Source organism: Mirounga angustirostris, unplaced genomic scaffold (assembly GCF_029215605.1).
Source record: "Mirounga angustirostris isolate CCGP_5_RB_7025 unplaced genomic scaffold, mMirAng1.0.hap1 SCAF_4, whole genome shotgun sequence".
Lineage (NCBI taxonomy): Eukaryota > Metazoa > Chordata > Mammalia > Carnivora > Phocidae > Mirounga > Mirounga angustirostris.
This window is the reverse complement of record NW_026991712.1, coordinates 104361544-104380108: the sequence shown is the minus strand read 5'-3', so window position 1 is coordinate 104380108 and position 18565 is coordinate 104361544. Positions and strand designations below refer to the sequence as shown.

The 18565-nt window shown below is 33.7% G+C and overlaps 1 protein-coding gene across 3 annotated transcripts in view; it reads right to left on the bottom strand.

Annotated features, from left to right (window-relative positions):
* Positions 1–18565, bottom strand: part of COL11A1 (collagen type XI alpha 1 chain) — a 206340-nt gene that overhangs the window by 36257 nt on the left and 151518 nt on the right. For all 3 annotated transcript variants that reach the window (XM_064588737.1, XM_064588736.1, XM_064588735.1), the window contains 6 exons: positions 14759–14866; positions 9235–9342; positions 8317–8370; positions 7192–7245; positions 6584–6691; positions 467–520 (listed from right to left, as the gene is read on the bottom strand). In XM_064588737.1, the coding sequence (XP_064444807.1) occupies positions 467–520; positions 6584–6691; positions 7192–7245; positions 8317–8370; positions 9235–9342; positions 14759–14866 (486 nt within the window). The remainder of the gene's footprint in view (positions 1–466; positions 521–6583; positions 6692–7191; positions 7246–8316; positions 8371–9234; positions 9343–14758; positions 14867–18565) is intronic.

Sequence of the window (18565 nt, the reverse complement as noted above, 5' to 3'; positions counted from 1 at the left end):
ATGGAATTCCTTATTAAATTAAGAATTTGTTGCAAAGTACAATTAATATTTAATACTGTGTTAACATTTGCTAATTATCCAAATCATGGGTGACTATTACCTACTCTTTACCTGGTCCACTTCAAAGTCTGTAGCTAAAAACTAATAAATAACTGAAGTTTGGCAGTTTATATACATGTCAATAATACACACACTTAGAAATAAAAATATAGATAACAACATATCAACCAGTAATGCCATGTATACATAAAATATTACTTAAAAGTGAGAAAGAAAACAGAAAGAGAGATATTTGCTGAAAGTCTCCAATGGTCACAGGTACATGTTGGGTGGAGGAAGGGGGAGGCATCGATCTGAAAAATCATGGCCTTTAGGACTACTTTGTTCCTATTACTAAACCTGAAGAAAGATATCAATAATGTGAAAATTCACAATATCCATAATATCCTAAAAGATATAAACTTACCATGGGACCAACATCCCCATTTTCACCTTTTTCACCAGGTGGGCCCGGCAGACCCTAAGAAAATATAATAGGAAGACAGTAAAAGTCACTCATGTATTTAAAAAGAGACTTTAGGCCAATTTCTAGTATACAGCCAGAATTAGATATAAAACCAAATAAAAACAGAAAATTAAGATTCAGAAACTGTCATCTGTTAAAATGTTGACAATGCAAGTATTAACTACATATAATAAAATCTTATACCTATATTTACAAATAAAATTTATGTTTTTTATAATATTATACTGCTTGATTTTGTTACAAGCACTAAATACATAATTTAGTCTGGGAATTCATGGACACTTAATCATTTGTTCCATCTTTTATAAGTAGTATATATGACTGCCATTGCAAGGATTTTCTGAAAAATCTTGTCCCAAGTTATTTTAGAATACCCTATCCAAGTGAGGTTTTTATATTTATGTACCAATTTGACAAAACTCTTTTGAAAATAAATATTCCAGGGGCGCCTGGTGGTGCAATTGGTTGGGTGACTGACTCTTGATTTCCACTCAGGTCATGATCGCGGGGTCCTGGGATCCAGCCCCACGGGCTCCCTGCTTAGCCCAGGAGTCTGCTTCTCATTCTTCCTCTGCACCCCCCCCAGCTGCTCTTGCTCTCTTCCTCTCTCAAATAAATAAATCTTTTTAAAAAAAAAGAAAATAAATATTCCAGGGTTATTCCAATACATCTCCAGGGTTATAAATATCTACTTTGACTTGTAGTCCTAGAAATCTACAAGGTCATAAAACCTGGTGTATTGTACTTCCTTTTTTCTCTCAAATTCATTTCCTTTATATCCAGTTGTAGTGTCATTGCTTTAGGAAGGGCTCTGTGTTACAGAATAAACTCAGAGCAGGTTACACTCAAATTTCACCTATGTCTTTATGGGGAAATTATTTTACTTCCTGTTGGTCTTCTGAACTAGCTCTTCCATGCAAAATTGTTTATATTTCCTCTTTCATATCTCAACATAACTTTGCACATACTTGAATTGTATACCTAAAAACACAATGATGCCACTTATTTATGTACTTACAATCATAAGCTACTTTAGAGTAGGTGTCAATATTTTATCTCTAGCAGTTAGCAGAGGATCAGGCAAAAACTAGGATTTCAATAAAATGTTGAATTAGTGATGAATGAATGAATTCTAAGAAAATAAATCAACAGGAAAACTACATGCAATAAAGTGTTTATTTTAACAGGAGTGATGACAATTAAAATTCTCAATTATTCCAAAATTTTCATCATAGAAAACATAGCTAAATCAATTTGGTTACATAAGCTAAGGGAATATTATAGGATTATGAATATGATACTAATACTCTAAATATTAAGCATATATAAGTAATAAAATATATATAAGTAAATATGCATAGTATGAATTTATGTGTGAAATATGTGTTTAAAATAGGTATGATAATTATTGGACAGAAATAGTGAAAGTGGCAATAGTTTTTAATATGGTAAGATTATGAATTGTTTTAATTTTTAAGTGTTTTAGTATTATACCATTATTTATTTATACCTTATACACTCTACACATATTTTATTTTTATTTATTTTTTTTTTTTTTTAAGATTTTATTTATTTATTTGAGACAGAGAGAATGAGATACAGAGAGCATGAGAGGGAGGAGGGTCAGAGGGAGAAGCAGACTCCCTGCTGAGCAGGGAGCCCGATGCGGGACTCGATCCTGGGACTCCAGGATCATGACCTGAGCCGAAGGCAGTCACTTAACCAACTGAGCCACCCAGGCGCCCATAAAAAAAAAAAAAAAAAAAAAAAAAAAAAAAGGATTATTGAAAATTCACAATGTTTTCTAACATATCAAATTCTATGAGAAGTCTTGCAATACAGAAGTCCTTTTAAAATTTTGCTATCTTGTTCCCCAAGTAGATTGAACATGGGATCATTTGTTAATATCCTGTGGAATGAATGGCCTACAGATTTCTTTTAGGGTGGCAGATCAGTATATCGCACCCTTCTTTTGGAGAAGCTATTCCCCTCCCCCTACATTGGGATCAGCAATTTTTTTCTGCAATGGGTCAGATAATAAGTATTTATACTTTTTTTTTTAAAGATTTTATTTATTTATTTGAGAGAGAATGAGAGAGAGCACATGAGAGGGGGGAGGGTCAGAGGGAGAAGCAGACTCCCCGCCGAGCAGGGAGCCCGATGCAGGACTCGATCCCGGGACTCCAGGATCATGACCTGAGCCAAAGGCAGTTGCTTAACCGGCTGAGCCACCCAGGCGCCCCTCCCAAACTTTTTTTTATGCTTAAGTACTCCAGTGTGTATCTTTTTAAATTAAAAAAAAAATTTTTTTTTTTAAGAATTTATTTATATGAAAGAGAGAGAATGAGAGTGAGAGAGCACAAGAGGAGGGAGGGTCAGAGGGAGAAGCGGACTCCCTGCCGAGCAGGGAGCCCGATGCGGGATGTGGGACTCAACCCTGGGACTCCAGGATCATGACCTGAGCCGAAGGCAGTCGCTCAACCGACTGAGCCACCCAGGCGCCCTACACATATTTTATTTTTAATATTTGTACAATAGCATTTCAGATATAATCTATTTAAGAAATAAAAATACACAGCACAAAAGCTCTAAATCTGTGCTGGTACTTTAGTAAAATTACTGACTTGGCACTTCACTGCAGTGGCTGCAAATTATTTGACCATGACCCACAGCAATAAACACATTTCACTTATTACCCCCTAACTGTGCACATGCGAAATGGTTGAAAGATGAGTTTCAAAAAATAATACCTTTAATGCACAGATGATGATCTTTGATATTTATATTGTTTTACCTTATCCTGTTATATTTCATTTTTTTAAAACCCTGGTAATAACCCACTAAACTGTTTTTATGACCTACTAATTCCACATGACTCCCAGTTTGGGTACCCTCTCAGAGGTACTTTACTGAGTATATTTGTAAACTTTTTTTTTATGTGGCATATATTTATTTCTATGACAAAATCTTCATTACTGATTTATAATGGACAACATACACCAGGATTTCATTTTTTTCTCCTCAAATGTCACTAGGAGGTCTAGGAAAATAGTCAGTTGTAAATACTTCCCAGTTGGTTAATATAATCTGATAGTAGCTTCTAGAATCACTAGAGAAGTTCCTGGGAGGACACAGCCAGGCAGTAGTTTGGATTTTAGCCTGCCTAAAAACTAGCTGGGAGAGATTGCTAAAATTTCAGATTCCAAGATGCACAACCTCAGAACTTATAATTCATTTATAGAGCACACAAACTTAAATTCTTGAACAGGCAAGTAGATTTTAACATTTAATATTTCATTTTAAGTCCATTTTGTTAAGTATCATGTATTGCAACTTACACATAAGTTTAAGTTCTTATAAAGTTTGTAAGTTCTAAGTTCTTACAAGTTCTTTTTTTTGAAGATTTTATTTATTTATTTGACAGAGAGAGAGAGAGCACAAGCAGGGGGAGCGGCAGGCAGAGGGAGAGGGAGAAGCAGGCTCCCTGCCGAGCAGGGAGCCTGATGGGGGGCTCAATCCCAGGACCCTGAGATCATGACCTGAGCTGAAGGCAGATGCTTAACTGACTGAGCCAGCCAGGTGCCCCTTAAGTTCTTCTAAGTTCTTACAGTTTAAAGTTATTTATAAGTTCTTAAAGTTTATAAGTTCTCATAAACACTACATAAATTAATAATCACATTCCTTATTTTTTTGTCTACCTTTCCATCTCCTTTTAGCATAGAGTAAATCTGATTTGGAATCCCCAAATTGAATAGTATATAAATAGTAGAATTCATAGTTTTCTTTTATTTCTATAACAAAAACAGTTCTGCATTGCCAGCTTCTTTTTATGCATATGAGTATTCCTTTTTTTTTTTTTTAAGATTTTATTTATTTATTTGACAAAGAGAGAGAGAGAGAGAGAATGAACAAGCAGGGGGGAGCAGCAGAGGGAGAGGGAGAAGCAGGCTTGCTGCTTAGCAGGGAGCCCGATGTGAGACTCTATTCCAGGACCCTGGGATCATGACCTGAGCCGAAGGCAGATGCTTAACCGACTGAGCTACCCAGGTGCCCCCATATGAGTATTCCTGATATTAGCTCAATAGAGACCTCCCAATAGAAAAACATTGAAATCTTTCTTTCTTTCTGATGAAGTCTGGTTATAGTTTAAGCTGATTAAGACAGAATGTTCTTATCATGAAAATTAATAGAGACATAATGAGTCAAATTCTTTTGTTGCTGGAAACTAAATGTGCTAAATGGTATTACAGTGTTAATCAGTTTTCATATGCCCCAACTTTCTCCTAAGGAATAATTTATGCATGGAGATACTCTGTTTAAAGGTCTGTAAATTTAAAATCATTTGCCACTTAAGTAATAAAATAAAAAAAAATGAATTTAATCCAAGAACTATAGTTCTATATGTCTCCTTCAAATGCAGATAAATTATAAACACCAAATTGAAAAATCAAGTCACTTAACCAGAATATTAGATTATTATTATTTATGTATTATAATTGCCAGTATCTATTCTGCTATGAAGACTCTATTAAAGGAATCAGATGCAATTGTGAACACGTTAATTACATTAGCATCTTTTCAGATTCCTGATTTAAAGAGGTAGCTGTGGGAAAATATAATCAATTTTGTAGTGAACTAGTTTCTTGAGTCACCCTCATCAAAGAGCAGATTCCTTACATTGTAGAAATGAAAGTGATTTTTCATTTAATATTTTATAAATATAAGCTGCAAGGCATCTTCTTTAATCATGAGAACTAAACTCCTAAATTACAACCTTATAGAATCAGAGTAATCAGTGAAATGAGAAAGCAGAAAATGAATGGTAACATATCCACTGGCAATCTGATTTTGAATGCCTTGTTGTTGTTTTCAAATATGTGTGTTTCTCACACATGCTCATATTTTGTAATCATAATTGCTTATTTATTTTTGTCTAATAAATATAAAAGAGGTAAACACAAATATGAACATGAAGTTTTTGCACTTCCAAGTCTAAAAAGAATTATTTTGGCATTAAAATAAAAGTGGAAAATTACAATTATCACGTTCACTGGGGGACATCCATTGACTATTAGAACAATAGTAACTATGATAATATAATTAATTATGTTATTTATAATATAATCTGTATAAGTATGTATATAATAAGCTTTTAATATTAGAAACCAGTATTCTGTGACTTTACTTATGAAAATAAAGATAAAAAATTAAATTTATATAAATTCAACTTTTATTTACTTTTCTACAATTTCACAAATGGTTAAGGACAGTGAACTAGATGATTTAATTTAACCATTTCTAAAATTGCTAGTGTGGCATAGCTCATACCCATATGGTACCCAAATATCATTTAAAACAAAACTTTATAATCTTCCAGAGGATCACTAGGTAGGTATAGAATAAGCCTGTGCAAGAAGAAAGCCAGATGTTTCCAAAGTTTGGAGGAAGCAGTGAACATCACATGGAAGAGTGGAAAAACAACTAAGAATAGGAGATGTCTACTACGCACAGTGTTGCTTAAGAGTCCAGTTTTAAGACATATTTGAATGAAAATTTGAATGATTTGCAATTTCAAATTTCTTGTCTTGAATATGCTTCATAAAATGCAAATCATAATTTAAAATAAGTTATTTTAAATGATCGATTCATTGTTAATTGTTTATTTTACCTCTTATTGTTCAAAATTCGCTCTTGACAGTGTCTGTTGGTAGTGGTGATTGAAGTTTGCTCTTTCTCAAAATGCTTTTAATTGCTGCTAGCTATCTGAAGTACTCATTTTTTGCTATGAGACCTGCAAAAGCACCCTTCTAACCTTTCACTTTTAAAGATCAGCCTTAAAAAATGTTGTAGTTCATTTTTAAACAAAATGAGAATGAAGAAAGGAGGTATGATACCTAAGGTGGGGCTAACATTTAAGTAAAACGGTCATTATGGCTAAACATTGTATCCAAGTTCCTACATAGAACAAGGAAGGCTACTTGGTTTTACGTCCACCAGAAAAGCTGGTGTGAGAAGTAGGTGGACATGACTGAGTACATAATGCAGAGAGCATCTTACCTGAAGACCTATGGGACCAGGAGGTCCTGGGAAACCTCTGGCACCCTCATCACCTTTTTGTCCAAACATCCCCTGCTGACCTCTGGGACCTGGCTCACCATCACCTCCCTAGAGTAGAGCAATGAAAATGATCACAAACTGAAAACATCATGATTCTGATACAAGTCATCATAAAAATATAGCCATTTCTAATTTAATCAAAGCTGGTCTATTTACAAGTAACCAAGTAAAAAGATTAAATTTCCATTATCTTCTATAAAGACGCCATTGTTTGTGTGGTTTACATTCTTTGTTTCTGACGTATGGCTGATTTTGATTTTCTCATGTATACCAAGTGACGTAAAAGCTGTCTAACTAGGGGGAAATGATGTTCAGAATTTACTACAAATTAAGTACTTTCAACTGGTTATTATTTTTTTTTCAAACGAAGTCACAACATCTTTTGTTTATAAAGATCAGCTTGGTTATTATATTAGATAATTTAAACTTGATTCAATGTTAAACGCACAAACTCATCACCACACAAAATCAACTGGTTACGTGACAGTTCATAAATTTAATCAGGGAACTGTGAAGACATAAATTTGCTGAACAAGAAGAGTACTTACAGCAATGCCAGGGGCACCAACGGGACCTTGAAGACCTGGGGGACCAGGAGGACCCTGGGGTGAGATAAAAATCAGTAATTTTGAAACTGAAGACAGAAGAGCCTCAGCTATAATAGCACAGAACATTTGGTTCATCAAAATCCATTATGCATCTCTACATTTCTATAGAAAAGAAAAGAAGCCTTTTGCATTTAGTGCAGTGAACATGATTTGTTTTACTTCTTGAGACTCAGACTTGCGTATTTGCAATCAGCTTTAAATTGCTAGTTATTATTGAAAGCACTCTCATCTGTAATGTGGATATTTAAAAATGGATTTTTATACTAAGACATTGAAGTTTCATATTTGAAATTTTTCAAAATGCCAGATTTCTTTAATGAGATATGCATCATTCAGAGCACTTAAAAGATTTGTCTAAACACTACCTTTTAAATGAATATTGGGATTGGGGGATTCTATACAGACAGAATGTAGTGATATATGAAAATCTGCATTTCCTTCATATGAAAACACATGCAAATTTAGTTTATATATTAAGTATACCAGAACTCCTTCTTTTGAGCAATAGATCTCAATATGTTTATGAGTCTTACATGCATAAATATTTCTTCTTAACTGCCCTTTTTTTTTACATAAATAACTGATCAGTCACTATAAAAGATCCGAGCACTAAAGAAAAACAATCACTGTTCGTAATTACTGCCACCTGTTGGAAAGAGTACTTAAAGCAAAGATTCCGAAAGCACAGTTCATACAACTTCGGGGTACCTGAGACACTTTCAAGTTTCCACCAGGTCAAAATCCTTTTTTATAACCACACTAAGACATGATTTCTCTTTAAACCACAGGGATATATGAATTAATGATGAAAAAGAGATGGAGGGTAAACTTGCTGGTGACTTAGTCTCATTGCGAGGCTTTCAGGGTTGGAATTATTACATATCTTAATACATAACATCAGAAAGAGGCTTAATTTGAATTGACTGAATCTTACCTGAATAGTTGCCAAAGAGGTAATATAGTATGGATATTATAAGTAGCTGGTACTATGGAAAAATATCCACGGTTAATAGCAAAAAAAAAATTGAATGAATAATGTCCCTCAGTAAGAACTAGGAAACTCACATTTTCTCCTTTGTCACCCTTGCTGCCTTTCTGTCCCGGTTCACCAATTTCACCCTGTATTGGAAAGATTTAAGTTAAAGTTTATTTCTAATATGTCATGCCTACCATTGCAATTGTCATCACTATCATCCCATTATTAAATTTGACTTTAATGTAATTATGTGCTAGTGTTTAATGTCACTGTTTAAATTGTGAAATCATGGGTTTTCTCTGCTTCTCTCTTTCTAGTGTTGACAACCAAAAGTCAACCGAACTTTGAGGAATATTGCAACTGGATTTTTAATTCACAAAATCAATTTTGTCTAAAATATCATCACTATAAACTCTTAATGGAAGTACTTTGATTCATACAAGAATGTAATTACGCATTAATCAAAAATTACTTAATTTTTTTCCTCTGGTCTTCCAAATGCTAAAATGTTGCACATTATCAGATTACTGGTTCATAAATTGTGTTATAGCATTTCACAATAATATTAGAAGACACATTAAATTCATACACTTAACAACACAGCCCTGTATTCAGTACAGTATTAGCAAACAGGTATGTGACCCATTCTTAAGTCTTCCTTTGCAATATCCAAGGCACAAGTCATAAGTATATACAAATAACTAATTAAATAGTTTCACATTTATTTCAGAAGCTATATATTTAAATAAATAAGCAATTTTGGCATCTGCTATTTTCCCCCCTACCTTTGTTTTTGTGTTCTCTTTTTTTGTTTACATCCCACATACTATTTCGTGGATAGATAATATTACTCACACTAAACTGAAATCTTTGAGTGCATGAACCATGTATGAAACTTCGAAAAAGCCATCTTAAGATTTGTTACCTAATCTTCAGAAACATATCTAGGCTTCTTGAAAAAAATTAAATTTTCACAGGAGGTACTAACATGAGTAAAGAATACCAACCTTGTCCCCATCTTCTCCAGGGGAGCCCGCCGGCCCAGCAGGCCCTGGGAGACCCACAGGGCCTTGGACTCCATCTCTCCCAGCGGGCCCTTGGGGACCTTTTTCTCCCTGTATTGAAAAACCTGTAAGTTAACTGTTTATTACAATTTTTAAGTGCAACTTCAACAGTCAGCCTCTGGGTCCCATATTTGAGAGAGAAATTAATGTTACCAAGAAAAAAATATGTTCAAGAAGCAAATGATGACACAAAGATCCCTACATTCTTTCCTGACTAAGAATACCATCCTTGTTAATAATTTCTAAATCTCAGGCTATGGTCCACGAAAGTAATTAAGACTCAACTGAGAATTTTTCCTTCAAACACATATTTTCTAATCAAGTATTATATATTGATAAGTCAGATGTTTGATGTTGTGAGGTTACTGAAATAGCTGGGCCAAAAAAATCATAAAATGCATTTGCTCATATCCCCAACTTTATGCTTTATGCATCAGCTTTTTCTCTTTTTAACAAATGTGTCACGGATTTTCCTATATTTTTATATTTTAATGCATTGCTGCTTTTACTGATTCAAAATGACAAGGCTGTTAGTTTTCTTTATTTTTTGACAATGGCATTATTTTCCCGTTTTTAAATTTACTTCTGTTGTGTAATTAAAGAAAATAGTGCCTTGATAATGATGACATTATTTTCCATTAAGAGTTCTTACAGAGTGTAGAATAAATTATTTCCTAAAAGTCAAGATTTCCTCAGTTTTGCATAACGTATACATACCTGCTTGCTCTCAGTGACTCATTTCTCTTGTTATAGGGTTTGGGAATCCACAAGTCATTAGTTCCTGCCTTTGCGTTACCCTGCTCCCCAACCCCTTTCCCTTACCACTTCCTGTCCCTTCACAATGATTAAGTTTTATCTGTCTTACCTCCTGAATATAGTTACTTCACTTTATCTCCACCACTAACACCTTATCCCAAAATACCAGTAGCCTTCTTTTGAACGACTGAAATAACCTTTTTTCCTTTCTCACATCTATTCTTACCTGCAAACTATTCCCCATGCTGTAATCAGAGAGACAGTCAGATCATCTTATCAAAATTCTTCAAATTACTTGTTTACCATTCCTAAAAAAAAGACCACGCCGCTAGTCTGGACTACCGTTATCTGCCTCCTATTACTTGCCCAGCGGCATCTAGCCTCCCCTTGCACTTGCTCTCTGCATTCCAACCCCTCTAGACCTTTTTTCAGTTAAACCTGATTCCATGACCCTCTGGTTACTTGGCCTGAAGACGCCTAGGAGGACCCTTCACCTAGACAATTCCTCTTCATCTTTTACACTCCATCATCGGTGTCCTGTCCAAGGAAAAGACCTGATTCCAGCTCAGTTCCCTGTGCTACAAGCTGACATATACCAGTACATTCCTTTCATATCACTAACCAGGATTTGTAACTATACACGTACTTAGGGATTCTTTGCTTATTATCTAATTGTCCCATCAGATAATAAATCGTATGAGGGCAGAAACTATGTCTGTTTTTGTAATCCATTGCATCCCTTTGGCCTGTGGCCCAGAGTGGCCACTTAGGGAATATTTGTTGAATTATTAATGACAACAAAAATAGCAACATATCTATAAAACAAAGTTAACTTGTGAACTCTGATTTATTCATTTCCTAGATTCCATATGCTCTTGTCTTTCAAAACTAGCCCTAATTATCATTTAAGACATACCCTTGATGTCACCTTGGAGACTTTTTATTACCTTTAAATCAAATATTACAATATCTCACACCTATTTATGCTTGTAAGATGTGTTGTGTTATTCATAGTGAATTTCATCATTTTAAACACATCAGCTGATTCAGATATTTTTCCTTAAATTTAGATTTCCTTTAGAGCCTAAACTCCAAAAATCGATTGTTTTATACAAGAGTATCCATAAATAAGACAGATTAATTCTTATCTGCCTTCATTATAGTACACATGATCTCTAGCCAAGAACCACCTGCTATTTATTTCTTCTGATTCTGTTCTGCGTGGAGTCAGGAAAAATCTTCCAACTGCTCTACACCACACTAAATTTAGATTCTTCATTTACAACTCTGCAAGATGACAAACTCTTCCTCCATTATGTATGCATCTCTCGGCCTTCAATCTACAGGACTATCAGAAACATCATCCATCTTTCCTTAAGCGGTCTTTATTTCATCCCTTCTACCCTTTCACTAATGTTAATAGCTGAATCTCAGCTTAAAATTTTGATAGAAGCAGCTACTCATCGCCATGTCCTATGTTTGACTTGGCATGATCTTGTATTTAGCCTATACCCTCAACTTGTATTATAATTCACCAAATCCATCCCTCCTTATTCAAAAGCCAATTTATGCATCTATTTTCTGGTTAAAAATCCATCCTTTTTAATGACAACTCTGGTCCACACACAAGATGATGTTGATGATGGTTCAGTGAAGACTTATTATCACAATTCTACAAAGTAATTTAGGACTATAATTTCATCTAACCCTCACAAAATATCATGGATATCTTCTTTTTAGAGGCATTGGGGTGTTTAATAACTTAGCCAAAATCAGGAACTAAACAAATAATAGACCCGAATTCCCAGTCCAATTCTGATTGGCTGAAGCTGGCAGCTCTAGTTTACTCTGACACCCTTAACTTCTTTAATCTTCACTGATACTTTTCTCATATTGGTTAAGCAATAAATATATGTGTATCATCATAATAAGAGGAAGTGCATTCAATTCTGCTTGTACTTCTACCTACTGCCCCCGTATTTTTTAGCCACATGGCTTACTGGGGTTGCTCGACCTGTACCAATCCCATTCCTTTAATCACCAGCCTTCTTTTGAATCCCACTGTAATTACCCAGAGATCACAAATGCCCAACAGGCCAAGTCCCCATCTCTCTTTTTGCTTTTACACGGCTTTGAGTATTACTGATCTTTTACAATATTCAACAAGGAGACTCTTTACTCTCAGGCCTACATGATGGTGTGCCCTGGATATATTTTCTATCACTCATGGCTCTTTTTTTTTTTTTTTTAGAGTTTTTATTTAAATTCCAGTTGGTTAACATACAGTGTAATATTAGTTTCAGGTGTACAATATAGTGATTCAACACTTCCATACATCACCCAGTGCTCATCATGACAAGTGCCCTCCTTAATCCCCATCACCTATTTAACCCATCCGCCCCCCACCTCCCCTCTGGTGACCATCAGTTTGTTCTCTGTAGTTAAAAGTCTGTTTCTTGGTCATGGGCTCTTTTACTCTCTCTCTCTCTTACTTGAGTCTTTCAAAACTCCCACGATTATGATTCCCCCTAAAGGAGAGTCCAAACCTTTATTCTCCTCCCTCAATAGTGCATAACATGGGAATTCAATAATATGCCTCCTAACATGGCTCTTACTCTAAGTAGCTCTCAGATTTACAATCCTGACACTGATTAATTTGGGGATAGAGATTAGGCCACAGTTATTGCCTTAAGTAAGTCATGTGGATATTCCTGGCGCTTGTTTTCCATTTTCTTCCTTCCAAGGAGGTAGATTGGTGGTTAAGTTAGCCAAGAACTTGCCTTCGACAGATCCCCCCATCTTATCTTTTTTTTTTTTTTATGCAAGCCTTAGCCTACTAATAATTATATAACATTTTTATAACACAAGTTGCTCAGAGGAGTTAAGATCCCAAATTTATATTTGGATTTAGGAAGAAGTAAAAGACCGCACTTAACATATTAGCCAACATTTTCATCAGTTTTTGCTAAACCTCTGCATGGAGGTCTATGGGTACTTTCCCGTAACACTTGTATAACCATTTTACACTACTATCCCTAAATAGACACCTTCTTCAAAAATACTAACTAATACAGTGCACTGCACTGAGTTGTTCTCAATAACTATTTGTTGAACAAAAGGAAAATAGAATGAACATCTTGGAATTTTTGTTGGTGGTGGGAATAATTGAGAGAGGACAAAAGGGCAGAGCATCTTTTTCCCCTTCTTAGTCATTGTATCATCAATCACCAATGAAACCCAAGCCCAGATCTCAGCTTTTACAAGGAAGGCCTTCTGTTAATAATGTCTCCTCTATTTTACAAAACTAATCTCTTATTATTACTTTCAGAACTTTTCCATATTTTTATCTTTGCTTCAATATTTTCCTTTTTTTCTTCATAAAACCAAGGTATTTAACCACTTTAAAACCCAGCATTTTAACATATCATCTTCACAAAATCCTTGACTTCTCTTATTAGTGTATTTTCAATTTGCATAAGAAGAAATGTATATCTTTTTATTCTGTATGCATTCTTCACTGTGTTGTGCCAAGACATGGGTACCCTGGATTTTTGAGTGAACTTCTAGGATAAGGCCTAAGTCTGTCTTTTCTATCCCTTTCTCAAGCACAACATACTATAAAAGTTCGTAGGAAGTTACACAGTTTGTAAGGGGGGGGGCCAAGAATGATTTTTTCGTACTTGTTAACATCTCAGAAAACAATGTCTACATTTTCAACATATTTACTAAGTTGGAAATATGTTGCTTTAAAAATTTTCTCAGCAAATAAAAGTTCATTTTTGTCACCAAAAAATCTATCTACAGTTGGTATGACCCCATTCTAATATTTCTGAAAGGTAGTAAATCACAGAGAACAAGCATTTTAACTTGGAAACAATATCACAAACAGTAGTGAGAGAAAAATGCATGGACAATGAAAGCAACTTGCTAAAACTAAAGTCTTAGTAATAAATCAGTTAGTTTTAAACTAGGTTATATATATTAAGACTTAAATATATACAAAAGTACTGAACTCCTATTTTTATGTATTATGGTCAACCATTTTATCCACCTTTATTGAATGAGTTTGTGTTTTAATCTTGGAGAATGAGAATTTTTTAAGAAAATTAATATGATTAAATAAAAAGCAGAAACAGAAACCGAGAAGAAATCTTGACAAAGAAACATAAGCCTAATGAATAGAATATAGCCCACAATCATTTAAAAATAAAGTTATTAAATCCAATAAATATAAGATAAAATAATTGGTTAGATATTTCCAATCTCATTCACTTTAGATCAAAACTCAAATTACATGAGGTGGGCAGCCACTTTCTGTGGGTTTCACTTACAGACTTTGGAAATACTGGATATGAAGTTGTAATACAAGAGGAGTGAAAAGTGCACACTTTCCTAATATAAAGCAGCAAAGTATAGTTTTAATCAAAACTCCAATTTTATGTTTTAAAAGGAGGAAAATCAGAAGCCTTTTACATTAATAATATCCAACTCCCTCACAGGTCTTAGAGTTTCATAAAGTGTGGGAAAATGTCATCTCATTTAATTGAATTTGAAATTTTCTCTATTATAAATATAAAAAGAAGTGTGTTTCTATGCCAGGCACATATGCAGAGAGAAGGCAGTGGAGTACGAAGAACTAATATCCTTGAATAAAAAGTAATAACTTGTGCAGAGTGGCAGTATAATATATTTTCTCCTTGAAATTACTTACAGGAGCACCTTTCTCTCCAGCTGGACCAGGAGGACCCTGGGGGCCTGGACGCCCTGGCAAACCAATTGGGCCAGCTGTACCTGCTGATCCACGTTCTCCTGGTGAGCCCTAATACATGGGGAAAAAAGTGTTTTGTCATTAGCGATGGGAAAAAGTGATACTGGCTTAAGAATCACTTATTTCATAGTGGAATCTTACAGTATAGTAAATAATGTAAAAGTCACTTTCAGACAAACGGGAGATCTCAAATAGGAACGGTTGTATTCATTATTTGAATGATTAATTTCTAGACCCAATATTAAGCACAGATATTGAAGTTAGGAAAATACTGATAAGATGAAAAATTTTAATTTGTAGATTTTCAATATTTTACAGATACCATTCTTTATTAAGTTTTCACAACTGTTCATAATGCTTTATAAAACATGAATCCAATAAATAACTTATATGATTTTCTCTCTGTATTATTATGGATTGGTAGAAAAATTTTCTAGACTAGTATTTCTCAAAGAGATTTCTGGGCTTCACCTCAAACGTGCTGAATCACAATTTCCAAGTCCTAAAAATGAGTTCAGAAATCGTCGCTGCTTTAGACTACGAATATAATTTTTTTTTACAAAATAAAGTTTGATAATCATTATCCCAGAGTTTGGACTTTTTCCCAGAAAATAAGTCCTTAAATTTATCTTGGAGTCTGACAGGGATCATTGGGTTTTATTACAGACATTGGCAATATAATTCATATGATTAGATATGTCCAACTGAGTTTCAAAGAAGATGCCATATATTTTCAACTAATTTGCTATAAAAAATACCTAATATGTAATATTAAAAAAAATAACAGTGTGGATACTGCCTTCATATTAATTCCATCTATCAACAATTTGAGAAATCATTATTTAAAGAAAGAATAAAAGAAATGAAAACACATTTACTAAGTCACATAAAGCTCAAGTATAACCTATTTACTATTTCCAATTTTATTTAATAAAAAAATAACAAGAATCTTGTCTTTGAATTAGATTCCTAGATGGGTGGTTAAGTTACAATTTATCATTTTCTTTCATGATTGAACTAAATCTGAAATATTAGAAAATAGGATTATTAATAGTCCTCCTTAATAAGATATTTAGATAACATCTTCAAAACTCATAGAAGAAATGACATAAAAGCTGGAAAATACAATACCTTAACTCTTATTTTCTAAAAGTATACTTCCCAAAAAATTGGAAATCTTTTTGTTATTCAAATATGAATTAATGACTTTGCTCTAATTTATATTTTATGAGGTAGATAACCAATTACGTATAAACACAAGAACAGTGATAATAATGATAACAATTTGTATTGACATAGTGCTTGACAATATACAAATCCATTTTACATTCATTTTGTCATTTTATTACTACAAACATTCCATAGAGTTGATAGTGCAGTTGTAGCCCATCAGTTGCAAAGGTGAGAAACATGTAGCTCATAATCATGTAGCTAGTCAAAAGAGACTCTGATCTTGGGCTCCTCCAAGTGCTTTCTCTACAAAGCCACCCACTGTTTCTCTCAAATGGAGACATCAATGACTCCCAGGGGCTCTTTAATCAGAATATCTTTAAATTTAATTTTATTGAAATATTCATTGATTACAAAAGATTACAAAAATATTTACTACTCAATTCCCTGATATTATTTTTCTGGCTAAATTCACAAGGTACATAGAATAGTTGTTTATTTATCTAGGTATCTGAATGCTAACACAATTAAAATGAATTAAGAGAGTACAGATTCCAGACTACTGGTAATAATTTAAGAGCGACACTAGAAAAAGTGATTTTCTATTTCATTTTTAAAAATTTTTTATTGTTATGTTAATCACCATACACTACATCACCAGTTTTAGATGTAGTGCTCCATGATTCATTGTTTGTGTATAACACCCAGTGCTCCACGCAGAACGTGCCCTCTTTGTTTTGTTTTGCAACCACTGTTATACTTTTTAAAATCTTAGGATATCTTAAACTTAGGATATAGAATTTGGAGAAACTTTACTAAAAATATGGCTAAAGAAATCATGAAATTTAAACTTAATATAAACAGAAGTGGCATTTTTGCACTGTAATAAGTAGATACTTAAAAACAAACCTAGGAATTGTTCCTCATGTTGCATAATAATTAACCAAGAACTGTGTAAAAATTAAATTTTTACCAATTACATATTTCAAATACTAAAGAACAAAGGAAAATTGCAGTTAGTATTTTTTTAGATAATAAACATCTACTCTCTGTCAAAATGTTTTTTGAAACCTAATCAAATATTTTTATGGAAAAAAAGTCAACCACAAGTGGTGTAAGTGTTAACAAGGTAAAGACTTTGGATGAATGATTTCGGAAGACAGTGCAGAAGAGAAAACTACGAGTAGAGTCCTCTAAGTGTTTTTGCATTCAAGAGGTACTGCCCTAAAAGTGAAAGGAATGTAAAGATTTGTCTCTATTTATTAGAGAGAGGGAGGTCAGAAGGGAAGCCTGGAGGTTGAGGTTGAGGGCAAGGAGGAAGGGGGGAGAGAGAGGTAGGGAAAAGGAAGGAGGAGCAGAGAGACAGAAGGAGAGGAGGAGGAGAACAAGAGGAATAAGAACAAGGACCCTGAAATTGAGAGAAACGCAAATGTGTTTCCTGAATTACAAAGAGAGGAAGAAAAACTTCAAAAGAGAAAGCACTTTTGGACCCTGAAATTGAGAGAAATGCAAATGTGTTTCCTGAATTACAAAGAGAGGAAGAAAAACTTCAAAAAAGAAAGCACTTTTTTTTTGTAATAGAAAAATATCAACAGAAGACTGTATACAATGTGACATCCCTAAAGATAAATCTCTACTTATCTGAAAAACTGGTGCATACATGATTGCATTACATTTCTATTTTAACATTTTACTTGTGAAATCTCAGAAAAGGATTACTACCCATTAGTGTTATCAAATCTAAACTAAAGCATCCAATTTAAGTGCTGAGATATTTTATTTGTAATTGACTATACAAAAGAGATGCAATTTTGATTTGTCAGACCATGGAAATTTTTCTCTTTAATTCTGTGTTACATTTAAACCCCAACTGTTGGAAGACTACATGAGGAAGATGTCACATTAGACTGTGTTGAGGTCAACAGCTATGAGACTGGAATGATAAAAGGGGAGATTCACTAGGAAGCTGAAATGTATATTAAAAAAACTTATTATTTTCCCATTATCAAGCCTATTAAACAATTATTGTGCTAAATACTCTGCGCATGAAATATAATTTAATTCCAATACAGTTTGTCTATTTTTCAGATAAAGGCCATAAGGATTTGATGTGCCATGATTTATACAAAGATTTTTTTCTAAGTACTGAGTATTTCATAAATAAAAGGTGAGGGAAAAAAAGAACCCCTGATTGTTTGTACCACTATAATTCATACATATTGTGCTAAATTTTAATAAGTGGGAGAAACACAGCCATTTAAGACTACTTCTCCCAGAATGAGCTCATATTTGTTGAATACCCTCTAAAATAAGAAAACGTTCATTAAAAAAATAAATAAATAAAATAAAATAAGAAAACGTAAAAGAATTTATGGCAATAGTTATGTCCTTTGTCCAAAGAGTCATTCTCTGTTATTGATATCGTTCATTTAAACTTCGTTAAACAGTTCATTAGAATCTTTCCTTTTTGTCACTGTTTCTTACAAGTTTATTTTTAATTTTGAACAACAAAGAATTGTTTTCAGTTTTGAGAACTATTTAACACATGTGTGGGGCTTTTTCATTATGTTCCACCTGTAG